This window comes from Taeniopygia guttata, chromosome 1A (assembly GCF_048771995.1).
Source record: "Taeniopygia guttata chromosome 1A, bTaeGut7.mat, whole genome shotgun sequence".
Taxonomy (NCBI): domain Eukaryota; kingdom Metazoa; phylum Chordata; class Aves; order Passeriformes; family Estrildidae; genus Taeniopygia; species Taeniopygia guttata.
In genome coordinates, this window is record NC_133025.1 from 33,264,653 (window position 1) to 33,282,771 (window position 18,119).

The following is an 18,119-nucleotide window of genomic DNA, read 5'->3' on the forward strand; positions in this document are numbered from 1 at the left end:
TTTTGCCTTTGTTACCCTGAGAAAGAATACCACATAGAAAATTCATCTGGCACTTAAAGAACTATTAAGAACTCAAACTGTCTACCCGTGATGACAGCACATGGTTTCAGAACTTGGGAGTTTACAAGTACAACTTTATGTTTAGTTTGGCAATCTGAGCCTCAAATAGCACCTTTCCATTGAAGGATGGCTGTTGAAAACTGCCATGAAACACTATATAGCATTAGTTTGATAGTGAAATGCTTGCAGAAGTCAGCAGCAATGGAATTCTTCCTGCATTTCATTCCAAGAATGGAACTTACAAATAATTATTTTTAAAAACCATCTTCCAAAATGAGACACACCCCAAAAACAGTGCAAATAATATGTCCTCTGCAGAGGCCCTACAATACAAAACACTAATTTTTCTATGGCACAAAGCACAGATGAAATCAAAGAACCACTGAATCACAGAATGGTTTGAGTTCGGAGGGACCTTAAAAACCATTTAGTCCAGTCCCCTTCCATAAGCAGGGCCACTCTCCACTAGACCAAATTGCTGAAAGCCCAATCCAACCTGGTCTTGCACATTTTCAGTTATGGAATATCGAAAACTTCTCAGGGCCTGACAGATACATATGTCCAAAAGAACTTCCCATACTTATTTTCTCCTCCAAATAGGACAGAAAATAAAATGCACAAGAACTTTGGTATCTTCGAAACTCTCCATCTCTTGCATGATTCTGTGTCTGACTAATCACAACAAATAGAACAAATAAGGGCAACACAATCTGCACCTCAGCCTGCAAACTGGTGTGCTGAATTTTACATCAGCCAACCTTGAAAGCATATCTGTAAATACAAACTATAGATAACATAAAGAGCTGCAGTAACCATCAATCATTCCTATTTGACACAATTCCATTTAACGGGAACACTGTTGGATTCTCTTCAAAAGCCTACAGAGCACAAAGCCCCTCACTGCTGTCACTTCATAGATGGGAACAAGCACTGCGAGCACCCAAGCACCCAAACTTTGCACTGAGCTGACAGTGCCCATCTGTCCAAGCCTCCACCAGACAGGACATCTCAGATAATGCCAAAAGCTTCAGAGCAAAAGTGTGCCATGGATAGTTCGGACACCTGGGTAAGAGGACAGTTAAGGCAAATAAAGACTAGTCAATTCTGTGTTTGTGAGATACCTCAGCTGCCCCTGTCTCTCTGTGTAACAGCAGTGGGAGCTGAAACCCTGGAAGCAGCAGAGCAAGATGCTGAGCCTGTGACAGCCACTCCTGCTTGTCAACAGGATGACTGACCCAAGAACAGACCCATTCCCATACGGCTGAGCTGCTTGGTGTACACGAGCTGCACGACTGGACCTTGCTCAGGGGTCTGCTGTACTGAAACATTACAACTTATACATTCATGGTAACTTACTATCTACATGTGTTAGTGACCTCTGCACACAAGAAATAATTGCAGTCTCTGCCTTGGAAAGCTGACCTTTGGTGTGCTTCTGCTAACATTGACATCAACTGATTTGGTTTGGCTGAACAGGCAGGAGTTTCAGACTAGTCTAAAACTCCTCTGCAAAGTCTATCAGGTAAGAATGAAGCAGAAGAAAAGAAAAATTAAACTGTACATTGTTGTTCATAATGGATAATATGAATTTCTAATCCTACAAATGTGTACTATTGGTACCACTTTTTTCACCTGAAACTTTGGTCTCTTCAATAATCTGTGCTCTAGTACAGTTCAAATTAAAAATAACTGATGTATTGACGCAGCCACATTATAAAAGGCTACCATGCAGAAGGTTGAGGCTGAGATCTGACCAGGAGGTTTTTGCACTGAGGTCAATAGAGTTTTTCTGCTTTTAAGGGCTGCACAAACTTTGGCATGTTTGAGTCAGAAACAAATTTATTAACTGCCCTCTCCTTCTGTTTTGGTATTGCCTCAGCAGCAGTTCATCAAAAACATTTCACAGAAACAGAGAAAGTAGTTTAGGTAAATTGCCCTCAAAGGCAACACAGAAACAATGGTCCTAGACATAAACTCTTTAAATCTCATTGCAAAAATAATCTAGGATTGCCTATATATTTCCAGCTTTTTCCTTCCCAGTACTTGTTCCAAAGAATACAGGAAGAGTACTACTGGGAGTATTCACACATTTAAAGTAAAAGAAAGCTTCTATATACCCTGTTCTCTGCAGTATACATTTCCAGCAAAACCAATTCCCCATATTTCTGCTCCCAAAATCCCAGCTAAGCAATAACCTGTAGAAGCTCAAGTGGCCCATAACTGTTACAGTCATAGCCATGAGAAGGGCACTCAATCATTTGCTACCTCAGCAGACAGCCTGCCAGCTTCTGCCAGGGTCACCTTTGGCAAGGCTCCCATGTGGCTCCTCCTTTGCTGCAGGACAAGACATTTACCTCCTGCCAGAGCAGCTCCTGCTGCCAGGCTCAGAGGGGCTCCAGGTCCTCTCATGCCCCTATCTGGCGACTTGTTTCTTTTTGAAGATGTTCCATTGCTCATATTTATAATTAAGCAATTAGTGAATTTATGTAAAGGAGAAATTGTGAAAAGCTTTTTTCATCTGTGTTTCTTTTCGGTCTGTTTCTTTGGTTTTTCTTTTTCTTTTACCAGTAAAATCCACACAAATTTATCTAAGGTCTTTGTAAAGACCTTGAAAAATTAGAGGTTATAGTGTTCAGAAAAAGGCTATTCCAAACAACACTGTGGAGCTAACCATAACAGAAAAACTGTGCTTATGCAAGGTGTAAAAAAACCCAAATGAGAAGTTGATCAAAAACTGCAGAATATCATTATAAATCATCATAAAAATATATGTACACCTATAAAGATCAGAAGCATCTGTTTACAAACAGAATGACATTAAAAGGAAAATATTACAGTCACCATGTGGGCACAAAGCACTTCAAACCTAATGATCCCCAGAATGAATATTGTCTGGATGTACTTATTTTTACCTTCCCTCTTTAATTAAATAAATACATATACTTCCTTCTTCAAGAGTGTCATATGGAAGGTAGACAATGAATATTTAATGAGTAGGAACACTTTTCCCTTTTTTTCCAAGTTCATGCCTTAATTACTAAACAGTATTCTCAATCTTCTCTGAGCATATGTGATGGGGAGAGATGTTGTATGCTGCAGCCTCTGAGTATTCCCTAAAATATATGTTTATTAATGATTTTCTCTTATAGCCACAAAAGCACAGTGTTTTTTCCCATTGTAGAGATAAACAAAGATCAAAGAAAGAAGGTTGAAAGCATCCATTTGTCTGGAGAAGACGTTTTAAGACACCTGTGTTGGGATTCGCTGCACCAAAATGCAGACCTCTGTAGGGCAGAACTGAAGTGGCTACACCTGAGCCTAAACTCTCTCTACAACCACCCAAGAAAACTGGCATTTGACAAATGTGTTTCACCTGCCCCAGTTTAGGCATCTGCATCAAGATGAGATCAGCTTTTTTTAGAACATTTCTCCCACATGACTGTTTTTCAGATCATTTAATACTATGCAGCAGATGACTGTGGAAGGTAAAATGTATGTATGCAATCATTCCACCTAAAATTTGTAATGTTACATATGCACCAAGGCATTTAAGTAAGGCTGCATGGGCATCTTAAATTCTTACATTTCTAACCCCTGAAGAGCTGAACTGAAAGGAACTTTGCAAAGACAAGAAAAACCTCCCCCCATATACACAAAAAAATATTTTGATTTTATCTTTAAAAATCTTTAAAGTCTTGGGTTCAATTGTGAGTCAGTTTATGAAAGTAGCAAAAAAGCCATTCCTCCAGCAAGGGAGATCTTAAAGAAGCACAGAAAGGACACATCTTTTCTTGTTCACTTTCCCTTTGCAGCTGATTTCTAGTTTAAACCTAGCATCTGATGCTTCTCCCACATTCCATATCCAAACTAAAGAATGACTGGTAGTACTGAGACCAACAGCACCAATACCTTGCCATGATTTATAAAATCAAATGCTGGCATTTGAAATCTAGTCTGTTAGGTGAAAGGCAAAAATTAAATAAAATTAAATGCAGAGTGGCCATTCATCCAACAGTTTCTCTGGCATAATAAATGGTAGAGACTTTTGCTGTGATCTAGATCCAAAGTGATATGACCTCTAAAACTTAGCACAGAATTGGCTATTTCATGTGTGTACACCCTGTTCCCATGCTAATTTGTTAGAATACCAGAAGAGAAATACCTTAGCAAAGGGGTGAAGAGAAAATGGGCCTGGCATGCTCTTTTTTCATTAGTAGAAAGGAGAGGACTGAGTAGCAACTGGGCGTAATTAAACATTCTACACAGCACAATTTTAAAGTAATCTGCATCAGCCAAGTCTTTGCAACACAAATCTTTTCTACACTTCAGATTTGAATTGGCTGTAGAATCTCTAATCTTATGTTGGCAAGAAAATAAAACATTAACTCAGTGGTGTAAACAGTGCTTAATTAGCTTTTATGCCGGCAGAAGACGTATTTGTTGGCATAAACTGGGTGTCCATTTGGTGACAACTGAGGAAGGGGACAAAGAAACACAGGTTTTATTTCGCTTTAAGCGAAGCTTTTAAACATAGGACATGAGCTTTTTTGCCTTTGGGTCCTATTTTAAATCCCAGCTGAAATCAGTTTAAGAAAGTCTTCTGACTTGAGTCAAACATTCACTTATTGTACAGATGAGCAACACCACTGGAAGTGTAACAAGATCATGTTGTAAGATGTGGCACTGGTGCAATTATCTTGAGGAACTATGTTGATGGCAAGATAAACCCATTCACCTTAAATGTTGATTTTCCCCACTACCTACATTTCCAGCTCACCGAGCTTAGTAATGTCTTCTCTGAGCAGTACACATCTCCCAGGTGCTGAGTACTAGATGGTGTAGTCTCACAGGATGAGCTTCAGACCTCATTCACGTGGCCTTTGACTTCAACACCTTTAACTGAGGTCATATTTAGGCAAAATATCTAAAAGTATTCATATTTTGAAATCCATCCCTTTTCAGCATAAATGTTCTGTGAAATGATTAATGAACCATTAACCTTACTGTAAAGGAACAAAAATCTGCATGCCATTTTAGCTTCTTAGATTATGCCTGGTACAGGTGTTCAAGCAAATGACCTGAGGGACTCTTGGGTTTTTCTCCCCTTGACCTAACCTGTCAGGCACAGTCTGGATGTCTCATACCCATGAAAAAAAGTCAAGAGGATGGAGTGGTTCAGTTCCAGGTTTTTTAAAATGCCTCCCCTCAGTGAAAGTTTTGGGAGATATTTAGTATTTTGCTTTCCCTGGAATGGAGGCAGGACTGGTGCCTTTCTGCTGTTATTTCCTTAGAGATGGGCCCTTTTAAAGACAGGTTCTGGGGTTACAGCATAAATTCTCTCTAGTATAAAGAAAATCAGATCTGTCTCTTATTCCTTAGTCTCACAAATGATTGCAATGGCACTAACACAAATCTAGAGCTGTATTTTTCTTAATTGGATTTTTTCCGATTACAGAGTTTCTCTTGCTTTGAATTGCATGGCACATACAAAAGATCCTTTAATCTCCACAAAACTTAATTATCACCATTTCTGTAAAACTTTCACCTCTGCACTCTGAATTTAAGTACTGCAGCTACCTGCTTAATTTTTTTTTCACACAAGCACAAGCCAGGATACCTCATTAGACTGTTATCATAGTCTCTGTTGGAAGGCATGCTAAGTATCAGAGAAACCAATTTATTGACCCACTTCCAGCTGACCAGAGGTATGAGCATGTAGTAAAAGTGCCAATTCTCTTTCACCCTGCTTTTCATGGTGTACCTGGATAGCCCTCATGTGAAGTGGAAACATTTGATCAATCCTTTATTTTCCATCTTTTACTAAGTGTCTGTGAGGGTTATTTGCTCCTTTGCTCTGCTTTCTTGAAGCCTGGGTGGTGGACAGGAGAAATTACTACAAGAATTTTCTCCTTCCATCATTTGTCTTTAATTACTTATAAAAAGAAGCAAAATAGCATAGGTAAATAATAATATTATAAAATTATAAAATATATTATAAAATAGAGGTAAAGACTGCTTCCATTTGAGAATCTAAGCCCCTGAATTAGCATCATGAGACTATGTGCTTTGTAAAGATATATTAAAACAGATTAGCAAGGGTCTTCTTTAATGAATACCCATCATTAACTACATTTGATATTTCAGACTGGTTTCTTATAACTGTAGACTATTTAGATTAACTGTGAACAAATACAGGTTTCACCTTCCTGACAAGTCCTTGAAGACAAATTTTTCCATTTCTCTCAGAATTCAGTAAGTAAAACAGAATATTTTCATACATTAAGTGGAACTCCTCCCCCTTCCTAGTTATTTATGACAATTAAATTGTACCTTTAATTTTCTGTTTCAGGGACGTCTCATTTCACCTTTATAGTTTTTTCTCCCATACAAAGCAATGTTTATTGAGCTGCTTTTAATAAGGTCATCGTTTTAAAAGAACTTGAGATAAATTTTAATTGGATCTGTTAGAGTCATTTGTAACTTATATGGCTCAGCTAAACTCCTTTTATTTCTCTTTAAGGATGATCAAGAAGTTTGTAAAGAAAGAAATACCTGTAAGATTTATGAAATCCTTGTAAAATATGACAACTCCTCCCTTCTGTAATCACCTACTGGCAAGATGGCTATTAAACTGCAGCAGCAAATCACAACCAGACTGAGAAAAGGTATCAGGCAAATAGACTTGGTAATCATGTAAATAATACTTTTCTAATTAAAATATCTTGTTTTTAACTGCTTGTAACTTACAGCTTGACCACAATACAAATATTTGGTGTGATTTTTTCTTACAATGTTTACTTTTCTCAGGCTGTACTTTTTTCTCTCCCCTCAGTTATTTTAGCTGAAACATGTCATTAGAAAAACCCAGTTTGCCCCACCTACCTTGCCGTTCCCCCTGAAAATTCTACAGGTTTTATTTGGAAAATTTATGTTCTCTGTATGTCCTCTCTACCTGGCAGATCTGGCACTGAGAATCAAGTGCTAAGAAAAGACAAGAGAAGGACTTTTTGGGCAAGAAGAGGAGGAACTGATGTGAGCGGGTTATTGATCCATAAAGAAGCTGCAGAACAAAAAACTTGGGAATGGTTTGCTAAGAGATGGGGACAAGAGAAAGGGCCAAAGAAGGACAGGCATGTAAACTGCGAAAGTCCTTTAAAAGAGGGAAATCATCAGTGTGAGAGAAATGTATTGGAAAATTACTTAAGACTTACTTGGCAAAAGACAGCAGAAAAAACTGGGCTGTAAGGAGAGGGAATAGCATGTTGGGGATTTAGGACCTTCTAGAAAAGACAATTCAAACTAGGTCAGTAGAGAAAGGAAAAATCAAGCAGCTACTGGAAAAAGACAGTAAAGCAGCCCAGAACCAGGATAAGAACAAAGAATGGAGGAAAGAAGCGTCAAGCCTCCATGAAACAGATAGGAAGGAACATGAGGTCCAGAACCTTTGCAGTTGTTCTCCACTTTCAGCAAATGCCTTTGAAACCCTGTGGTCATTGTGTGTGTATCGAGACTTTTCTGGTCTCCAGGAATCAATCACATGTGCACTGTGCTGGACAGCTGGTCTGATAATGCTCCTAACAAAGAGCAGACTGGTGGGCTTAGTAGCTCTCACTCTTTTGAGGAACTATTCTGGTATGGATGTCAGAAGCTTGAAGATTTTCTAACAGAGAAACCCAGGTAATGGTACATAAAAATGTGTGAAGGCTGTTAAGGATGTAAGCTTACACAGGTACTGGTAAATGACAAACTGAGAGTTGCTTATGCAACCCAGGCAGCTGTCCACACTGCTTTGGATGCAGCCCAGGATACATTTGTCTCTCTGTGCTGTGAGTGCCCATGGCTGGGTCATGTCCAGCCTCTCCTCCCCCAGCACCCCCGAGTCCTTCTCAGCAGGGCTGCCCTCGATCTGTTCATCCCCAGCCTTTGCTGACACCAGGGACTGCCCCAGTCCAGGTGCAGCACCTTACACTTGGTCTTGTTAAACCCCATGAGATTTCCTCAGGCCCATTTCTTGAGTTTGTCCAGGTCCCTCTTGATGGCATTCTGTCCTTCAGGTGTGTCAGCTGCACCACTCAGCTCAGTGTCATCTGACAGTTTACTGGGAGTACACTCAATCCCTTCATCTGTGTCACGAATGAAGATATTAAATAACACTGGTCCGCTGAGGGACACCACTTGTCACTGATGCCCATTGGGACTCTGAGCCAATAACCACTACCCTCTGGATGTGACTGTCCAATCAATTTCTTACCCATTTAACAACAGTACACTCACTGAATCCATCTCTCTCCAGTTTAGAGCTAAAGATGGTGTGGGAGACCATATCAAAAGCTTTACAGAAGTCGAGAGATAACATCTTCCCCTGTCCACTGATAGTTACTTCATCATAGAAGCCCAATAGGTTGGTCAGGCAGGACTTGCCCTCAGTGGAGCTGTGCTGGCTGTCTTGAACCACCCCCTGTGCCTTAGCACAGCTTGCTAGCACTACAAGGAGAAAAGTTATTTATTGTCTATTTGCACGGCTGACTGTCAGTTTATACTGGTATCCCTGATGCAGGCATCTGGCACCAACAGCAGAACACACCTTGTGTTTGATAAACAAGCAAACTGCACAGCAAGATGAGACTAATGTGCCATGGCATGCAGGTTTAAGTATCTGCTCAGTGAATGTGAATCACTCGTTAGCCTCCAGGAGAGACAAAAAAATCCCATGTTTTACCTAGTGACACATCTGTGAGTGGATATTTCTGGAACTCTTAGAGTTATGTCTGTGTTATCTTCTGCAGTAAGACCCAATACACATGGAATGACCTTGGGACTCAGAGGTTTTCTCCTTGAGATCTGCATATTGCCTGAAGCACTCAAACTGTGGCTGGATTAGGGCCTCAGGAAATAACACCAGGAAATTAATAACTGCATTTAGACAAGGATCTGGGCAGTGCCTTCAATAAGCCTGTGGTTACACACTGGAGACAGAAATAAAGTTCAAAATGAATAGCTGCATAAAAAGGTTATTATCTCTCCTGTGGCTCTTGTGACTGTACTGCATACACACCTGCCTGGACAGTGGCTGAGCAGACAGTCTCATTGCTGACATTTCCCAAGTGGAACACTCAACATTTTGACTTCCAGCATTGTGTTGTAACATAACTTGTGTATGTGTTTGTGTAGCAGTATTTAAAGTAATGTTTCAATTAATACAGCTATTATGACCTTTGTTTTGCACATTAATTTTCATTCTATCTGTCTCTGAAGCAACATAAGACAAGAAAACATCTTCAAAAGTTTTAAGCAACTAATTCATACTTAGAATTTCAAGGGATCTAAATCTATTACCCTGTGATAGCCAGGAGACCTGCAGTTGCAGTCACATGCTAGAGTATGTTAGCCTATCTGATCTGTCAAAATCCAATATGAGACAAAAAAAAAAAAAAAAGCAAATTTTAAGTTTGTAAAGCAACAGAACGAAAAAAGCAGCGTGGAATCCTACAGAGTTCCTGACTTTACTTCAGCTTTCAAGGTCTTTCAACACTTGTAAAGCTTATGAAGATCTTAAGTCAGTCCTTGGAGTCTCTGGGGCTTCTATTCCTTTGGGCTTGTAAAATATCTAGCTTTCAAGGGTCTCCACAGCTCTGGATGCACTTGAGTGATGTTGCTTTATGAAACTTAGGGGTCAGCCCATAAATTCTTTTTTCTACTCTATTTCTCACCTTCCACAAATTACTGAAAGTCTACACTAGACTGCAGATTATCTCACCTGATCTTTAAACTCTGCAAATTTTCTCTCCCTAGTCTTCTTGTCAGGCAGAATTGCTAAAATGTGAGGCAGGTTTCTTTAAATATACTTTCACAAGATCGTTACAGCATGAATTAATTAATTAATTAGCTTATTTTAATGGGTGAACTTAAAGAGGCAAAAGCCTTGGATGAGGCTAGCAAAAAGATCTTCTAACAAATGTCTGCATCAATAATTCTCTTTCTAGAAAGTTCTATCAGCGTTAAACATTGAGTTCAGAAAATAGAGGGCCTTGCTGTAGTTAAAATCAAGTGGTTCTGTGTTAGGGTGACTCTGGTAGATTTGCATCAGAAAACAAGCTGACTATTTCTGTTTTGTAGAGAAAGCTTACAGGGTGCCACATTCCAGCAAATCTATTCTGGCTCAAATAAGAGCAAGAACTGTTAAAGAAGCCAGAGGAACATATGGAATTGGAAAGTGCAGTATGTTCCTTTACTCCTGAACACCACAGAGTGGCTTAAACTAACAAACACCCATTGAAGAGATAAGAGAGAAAGATGTTGTGTCTCACAAGTGCAAACAACTGAAAAAACAGCTTCTTTTGTGCCAAAGTTCTGGCAAAAGCTACGAATTTTGTTTAGCTACAGTATCCTTGATTCAAAGATTGACCCAGCACCAGCATCCAAGACTTAAAAAGTAGGTTGCTCAAATCATCAACAGCCATTTATGAACTGGAGTTACATAAAAATGGCCAGAATTTAAACTCAAGGTAGCCTTTGAACTTGTCTGATTTCTCCCTTTCAGAGAAAATAGGGAAGGTTACCCAAGCAGATGCAACCCCAGTTATAGAGACAACACAAAGCCCAGTGGCATCATGATAGATCTTTGAAAACCTGAAGGGGAACTGCATCTCCTCAGCTTCAATGTACTGATAAACTTTATTTCTTGTTTTAGACAAAAGCACTGTGAATCTTTGTAGCTTGTTGTAAGTGTTGCATTCTAACTCTCAGTATAACTCTAGCTGTGAGCAGTTAATTATGATACTTCATCTGACCACTGCCTAACAGTGAGAATTCAGTCTCCCCAACCTAACTCCATAGCTTGGAATTAATATTTTTTATTTGATTGCCACAGGTGAGGATTCAGGTTGTAAAATTATCTTGACAGCGGCAGCAAGTAATTTCTAGCTACCACCTTGCCTCTAGTTCTCCTTCCTCAAAATGAGGGCTCAGGTGTAATCATAGGGCACAGAGAGCTGCACTACGCAGACCTGTCTCACCACTAGATGAAAACAGGTGATCCACATAACCAGAAAGTTTGGACACTTAAGGTGTAAGGATTACAGAGAAAAGCAATAAAGCCCACAAAGATCATGTTAATTCTATACAGTTTTGTGTAGAGTGAGTCACCATATCCATGTCCTTTGCAAACACCAAAGTGCAGCATTATTAAAGCAACACAAGTGAAAAAATACAGGCAGTTTCCTCTAACATCAACAAGAAAGATAAACAATCACAGTATTTCAACACTGGAGAATGTATTTTGGAAAACACATAGACATTTGGAAGACTGCACCCTCCACAATTTCAAAAGTAACTTTTATCACATTATAAAAGACTCACTCAGAAATTAGGTTTTCCAATTTTCTTCAGGGATTATCTTGATATTTTCAAACTCCTACTATGACAAGGTCTCTTTGAAACTACACAGCACTACACTCCACACACCAAGCTGGAAATATTTTCATCAGAGTCCAAAAAAAAAAAAAAATTCTCTTCCAAGAAGATGAACTGACAAATTTATTTCCTAGGACCCAGCAGAGCATGAGACTTCAGGATGTACTTAAGCAAGCACAGGTGTAACCCCGGAGTTCAACAGGAACAGCCACATCTCTTACATTATACACATACTTGATTACCCTGCACAGAACCCCTTGATGCTTTTTTTACTCCAGTTTCTCTAGTGTCCAGAAACAATAAAATGTACAAGCTTCCCAAGTGACCTCTTGAAGACTTCAGCTGGGAGAACTAAAGTTTGAGAAACACATCACCTTTGAAACAGCTTATGCTTACAGGAGTAAGAAAAGTCAGTTATATACTACAGGACTGTAGTCAAAAAATAGTTCAGGATTATTTTCTTCATCTAGTAAAACCATTTCAAATCAACTTCCAATTTCATGCTATCAGAATGTATTTTATGGCTCTTTCCAGTTCTGGCCACACAGAGTGCTACTTTACAGGATATTACCACCACTAACAGAAGAGAAGGTATTAAAGCAAACACTGCTACAATTATATCTCTAAGAGTACTATATTCTACTGAAACCTTATACCAGGAGGACCCTACAGAATAGACTAGACTTCTGTGTAACTTTTGGATTGTTTCTGCCCCCTTCAACAGGCTAACTTACTAATCAAGCATCAGTTATTGATAAGTCACCTTACGCAATACTCTTCCTTTGTTTTAACCTCTTTTCAACTTCTCATCAACCCTTAGACAGCATTGCAAACAGTTTATGGCTAACCTAAGAGTTGAGAAAAAAAGACTAACATTTTTGTAATTTTTAAATTTCTCTTAATGACTCATATTCTCTCTTTCACGTTACTTCCAACTTTGACTTTCCTGCTCTTGAGCAGAACTAACAAAAAATTCAAATCAGAAAAGGTTTCCTGGGTCAGGATTCAATGGATTAGGATGATTGATTTTCAGCCTTTGCACCATGGTCATAAAATAGCTGCGCAGGAGAACTTTCCAACAAAATTTTTTGTTCACACCACTGCTAAAATACTATGCAGGACACGCAAATTGGAAAAAATTCAAAACCTACAGGGGCTAGGTAATATCACAATGCATTACAAAGACAGTCTACTGGTTCCCTCCTTATTTCTTGCAGATTCTGCTGGACCACCATTTCATACATTTCCCAGTGTTTGATTTCCTTTTCCTTCTTTCCTTCTGACTCCACAAGTCTCAGGTTCTTTTACCTCCTTTAATTTCTGTTGGATAACAGACTCATTGCCAGGAAGGCAGGAATTGTAAATCCAGATTTGGTGCTGAGACAAAAAGGAGTTTATTCAGAGAGAAAATGACAAAAAGAGACTGACTGGTAGGTGCTGCCTATAGAGTTACAAGCCTGACATTTTCATTAAGTTCTGCATTGTCCTGAACTGAGCTTTATCCAGATAGTACTGAAAAGAAGGTTCCTGCCTTGAACAAGCTGCAATTTAGGACACAACAGAGTATTTAATCATGTGGTCTCCTCCTTACACAAACCTTCAAAGATTTCCAAAAGACCCTCAGTGAAATGGAGGCTTACTCTCCTCCTGGGGTATACAGGGAAAATGGGGATGGGAGGTTTCTCTGAAATGAAAGTTTGCTGGGAACTTTGTCTTCAGCCAGGGGTTCATTTTAGAAAAAGTGGAGTAGAAAGAACACTGATTTTACTGTGATGACAGACAGGGTTTGGTCATATATTGTCTTTCGAAGTAAAATAAGGAACAAATGAAAATACCTAAATTCTAGTTCTCCTCAGAAGCTAGAGCTCATCTGAGCTGTCTCCAGCTTTCTGGACATGAATCTGTACAACTGTCCATCAGGCCTGCCAAACACTACACAAACCTGCCACTTCAATTCTTGACAGTTAAGTAAACAGAGACATATATTGTAATAAAAAAAGAGAAATATGTGTCTCAGAGAAGAATAAAGAGGGTTGTTCCAGAATAAGCAAATATCTGACATTATTCTTTTCAGTATTAATCTTTCCCAAGGCTTTGAAGTTTGACAGTGCTGTTTCACAAATCCCTAGGAAGCTACTTTACTGCTAGGCTAGAAACCTGACTGTGGAATTGAGTAGAAAAAGAAGTGAAAAATCCCCAAACAGACACGAAATATTTCAGTCCAACTCGTGAGTATTTCTGTTTCTTGCTCCTATGAATTTTCTGTCTCTTGAAAAAATTGAGGGGATATGACAATTTCCAAAACAAATGGAAACAAATCAATTCCAAATCCCTTTTTAAAAATCACCTGGTCTACTTGACTTCCCAAAATAGCCTCCCATATTTTCAGTGAGTTCAATCAAAGTTTGCATAACATGTAAGCTCATTTTTCAAACTATGATTTGCCACCTCTGTATTTCTTAACAAAATTTCTTTTCCCTATTCTTTCCTCTGCGCAGTCTTGTGACTTTTTAATTATGTCTTGTCCAACTAGCAGCACTGGCAAAAGGCAAAAGAATTCTTGTTAGATCAAGTATTCTCCTCCTTCATGTGACAGAAATGCTTACACTTCATTAACCTTTATTATAAACTAGTCACTGGAAAAGTTACTTTGCTAGAATCCACACTATGGTTTCAGCCTACAAACCACAGAATTGTCAGAATGCTAAATTACAGTAAAATACTGCTCACCTCCTTATGAACCCAAGATTAATGATACAATGCAGAAGGGAATAGCAGTGCTATTAGGAGCGTAACAGGTCACAATCACTTCTAAAATAGCTCATGGAGAACAGGCAGCGAAATATCACAGATGGCTCCCAGAATTACAGCCCCACCTCCAACCTACCCATCACTGAGACATCGTATTCAACCAGCAGAGTGGCCTCCTGCCCGCACTGTTTGAGAATACTCATGGCTTCAGCATGTGTTGTTCCCAACAGCCGGATCCCATCAACACTCAGCAGCCTGTCCCCAGGTTTGATTGTGCCCTCTCTGAAGGGAGAACAAAGGAGTGATCTTTGTTAGTGTAAGATAAATTGATTTGGAGATAATACCATTTTTATGCAATGTGATTCTCCTGCACCCTCCCTGACATCCATCCCACTTGCCTTAACACTTAACATTTACTTTGACAGCAAGAATGATCAGAGGGCGCAGTGGAAAGGAAATTGCTTTAATTGGAAAGTCAGTGACTGGAAAACAGCTTACCACACAGTGAAATAATCAAGTCAGGTTAAATTGCATCTAAGTATAGCTTCTGCTCAACATATGCTTTCTTTCTACCTTGTCCACACAACTCTGTTTTCATACATAAACACATCCTCCTGCAATATTTTCCTAAAAATAAACATAAGGTGCAAACACATGGGTGCTGAAACAGATTGCAAAATATGAATGTCCATTTATAGATTTTCTTTAAAAATATATTTTACTTGCATAATTCCATTTTTCCTTTCTTCCTACCTAGTTGGAATTCAGCTCTAAACGTAAAATGCTGTTTCCTAAGCATATCTCATAATCTATTCAGAATTATAATAGAAATAAAATACTACGACTGTAGTAAGAAAGCATGAGAAATGATTTCTTACTTCTTATTTCATTAAGAATCATGGAGAAAAACAAGGAAGCCAGGGGATGAGGGAGAGAAAAAAAGTGTGGGAACAAAATAAACGCTCTCTTGAAACATTTTCTTCTTAGTTTCCAAGGTCAAAAATGTCAGCATAAGCTACAGATATCAATCTGCTTTAAAGAAACTGCCCTTTGAGTTTCTTTAATGGTTTAAGGACACAAATGCCATTTTTGAAAATACAGTTTGCACATAAAAATAAAGTGAATGTTCTTGCTTTATAAAAATATATACAAAATGGTATTATATACAAATATGGCCAAAACATAAATCTGTACTCAGAAGTTTTCTAGGTAAAGTTATGAGTGACCTCACAGATATGTACACACATCTTAACAGAATAATACAACACTCAAACTGGTCACGGTATTATTCTGAACCACAAGAGAGAAAGATTGTGGTGTTAAGAGTATAAAAAGCATAATTAAGAGCTACATCAGATGTCTGAAGAATGCAAAAAAATGTGCCCTGACCTATTGTAGGAATTTATTCTAATTAGTTTAGGTGCAAGATTCTGAATTAAAATACACACACACCCCATAATGTGCCGAGCCTCTGTGGTTGCTCATTACTATTGCTGCAGTTGTTATTATTTCTATTAAGACAATGAAAGACAAACCCATGATTTTCAAAGGACTGTATTTAAATGCATCTATTTCACTCAAAATCTTAACTTCTGTCCCAAATAATTCACCTTTCTCTACTTCTCTTTCACATGAACTCCAGAGAAAGATGAATTGTACCTGTCAGCAGGCCCTCCAGGTCTGACACATGTTATTACTACAGGACGAGATTTATTTCTATCATCGTGTGCTCCACCTAGAAAGGAAAAAATCAGAGAAAGTATAGCTTCATTTTATGCTTTTTATGAAAGCTCATTTCCAAAAGGCAAGCCTACATCTTGTTGCATACACCTTCACAGATGGGCTAAAAAAAAATAAAGAAATGCCCAAGCCATTAATATGACCCTCCACTGAATTTTACCTAAATAAAATCAACTATGTATAGATAAAGCTTTAAAAACATTTCTATGGAGGGATTCTTACAAAATGAATATTTTCTTCTTAGAACCTTCACTCTGAAAATGTGATCTCAGTGTGAACACATTGTTCTGCAATGTTTCCAGCATACAGAAAAAAAATCTGTACTTTATGTATACTCGGAATAATGAGTGACCACTAATAATTTATGTATTAAATAAAAAAAACCCCAAACATTTTCCCTGAAGAAAATAATAATTAATTATTGGAATATATTAATTAACAGCTGCATCTTTTTTTTCTGTTATCCAAGTCAATGACATTTTAGTTGTACAATTCAGACTACCAGCAGTATTAATCAAATTTCATGCCTAATATATACATGTGCTACATGCAAATCTTTTCTTTTAAGAACTATGATCTTCCTGGTGATTTCAATGGTAGCAAAATCTGGTGTTATGTGACCAGAGTTTGCCATGTTTCCTTGGTATAGTTGATTACTTAAAATTCTTCCATAAACAAAAATTACAGCAGCTCATAAAAGCAACACATGAGGGTATGGAAAATGCAATATATTGATTTTTACAAACTGTAAGCCATAAATCTTGACATATTTCTGAGTGCTTCAAAAACTTATCACTTTTTTTAAACGAGAAAATACAGAGTTCAAACTCAACAATAACTCACCTCTTATTACAAATCCAAAAGTGTTCCCCTCTTTATGTAAAGTAACTTCCACAGTTCTAAAGATGAGACCTGATCCTTGTACAGCTAAAAGAAAAAGAATCCAAACCTTAATGGTTATTATTTCTCTAATTATACACACAGCTTGACACCTTTTCTAACTTTAGATAGATACTGAGTCATACAATTGGAAAGACTCAATTACAGAACAGTCAGACTGAAGACCTGTAATTAAACAGAACTCATCCCCTTTTTGAGGGAATTTTGGGCTAGACATTTTGCAGAGTGACAATGGTTTGGAAAAAAGACACAGATGCATATAACAGTTGAGGAATTTGAGTCTTATTGCTTAAATTATGGCATAATTTTGCTTTTCTTACAGTTATAAAAAAAGTGCTAGAAAACATGGAAATACACAGTGAGACAAAAATGACACTAAATTCTTAAGAGTACCTATTGAGCTTCTTGTTTAGGTATGGAAACATTTGTTTTTGTCACTTAGAAGACAATCAAGATTTTTGGGGTTTTTCTCTGATCTTAGGTTACTAGATTACAATGCATAATGCATTTTATTATCATAAGGGCTTTTTTTCTTTTTCAAAATGTAGCACACTCCCTTATAATTGGTGAGTTAGTAAAAAAGTTCTTTGGCTTCTAGTTGAGTCAGTATTTTCTCTGCAAGTACTAAAGAACTGGTGTACAGCTGGACTAGGAGGTGAGAAGCCTAATGCACAGACCAATGCATTTGGGTGTGATAATCCACTTTACAGAATTTGAAACCACTGCTGCTAAGAGACCAGCAGACAGTTTGCTATTAGCTTTTACAGGAAAAACTTTGGCAGGGTCTAAGAGCTCTATTTTCCAATGGGAAAAGGACTCTGTGTAAAATCACATGCACTCACACTTTCCACCTTCCAGCCAAATACTGCAAACAGTACAAACATACATAAAATTAAAAAAAAAATCAAAACCAAACCAGCTCAGCTCTATAAAATACATACTTTGTGAGCAGCAGAAGTAATGAAAACTTGTGCCATTTAATGTTCCTGCCTGCAATAACCAGAGTTACCTTGTCAGGATACCCTGAGGGGGCAATGGATGCCACAGGCTACCCTGTGCATGCTGCCAACCATGAAAGGCACCAGGAAGAGCAGAGGGCACTCAGTGCTCTGTGTCCCTCTCTCTGAGTACTCCCTGGCGTCCCAACTCACTCAGGTGCTTATTTCCAGGACATGAACTGTATGTAATGTACTTTTTTGGGAGTTTTTCAGTCCCTATTAAAAAAGTTACTGCAGGGAACCAGGAGAACCAGCCAG

At 38.3% G+C, this 18,119-nt stretch overlaps 1 protein-coding gene across 19 annotated transcripts in view; it reads right to left on the bottom strand.

The window, feature by feature from the left end:
- GRIP1 (glutamate receptor interacting protein 1) overlaps window positions 1–18,119 on the bottom strand; it is a 328,821-nt gene that overhangs the window by 55,532 nt on the left and 255,170 nt on the right. For all 19 annotated transcript variants that reach the window (XM_072922895.1, XM_030259213.4, XM_041712099.2 and 16 more), the window contains 3 exons: window positions 16,807–16,890; window positions 15,883–15,958; window positions 14,360–14,505 (listed from right to left, as the gene is read on the bottom strand). In XM_072922895.1, coding sequence (XP_072778996.1) covers window positions 14,360–14,505; window positions 15,883–15,958; window positions 16,807–16,890 — 306 coding nt within the window. The remainder of the gene's footprint in view (window positions 1–14,359; window positions 14,506–15,882; window positions 15,959–16,806; window positions 16,891–18,119) is intronic.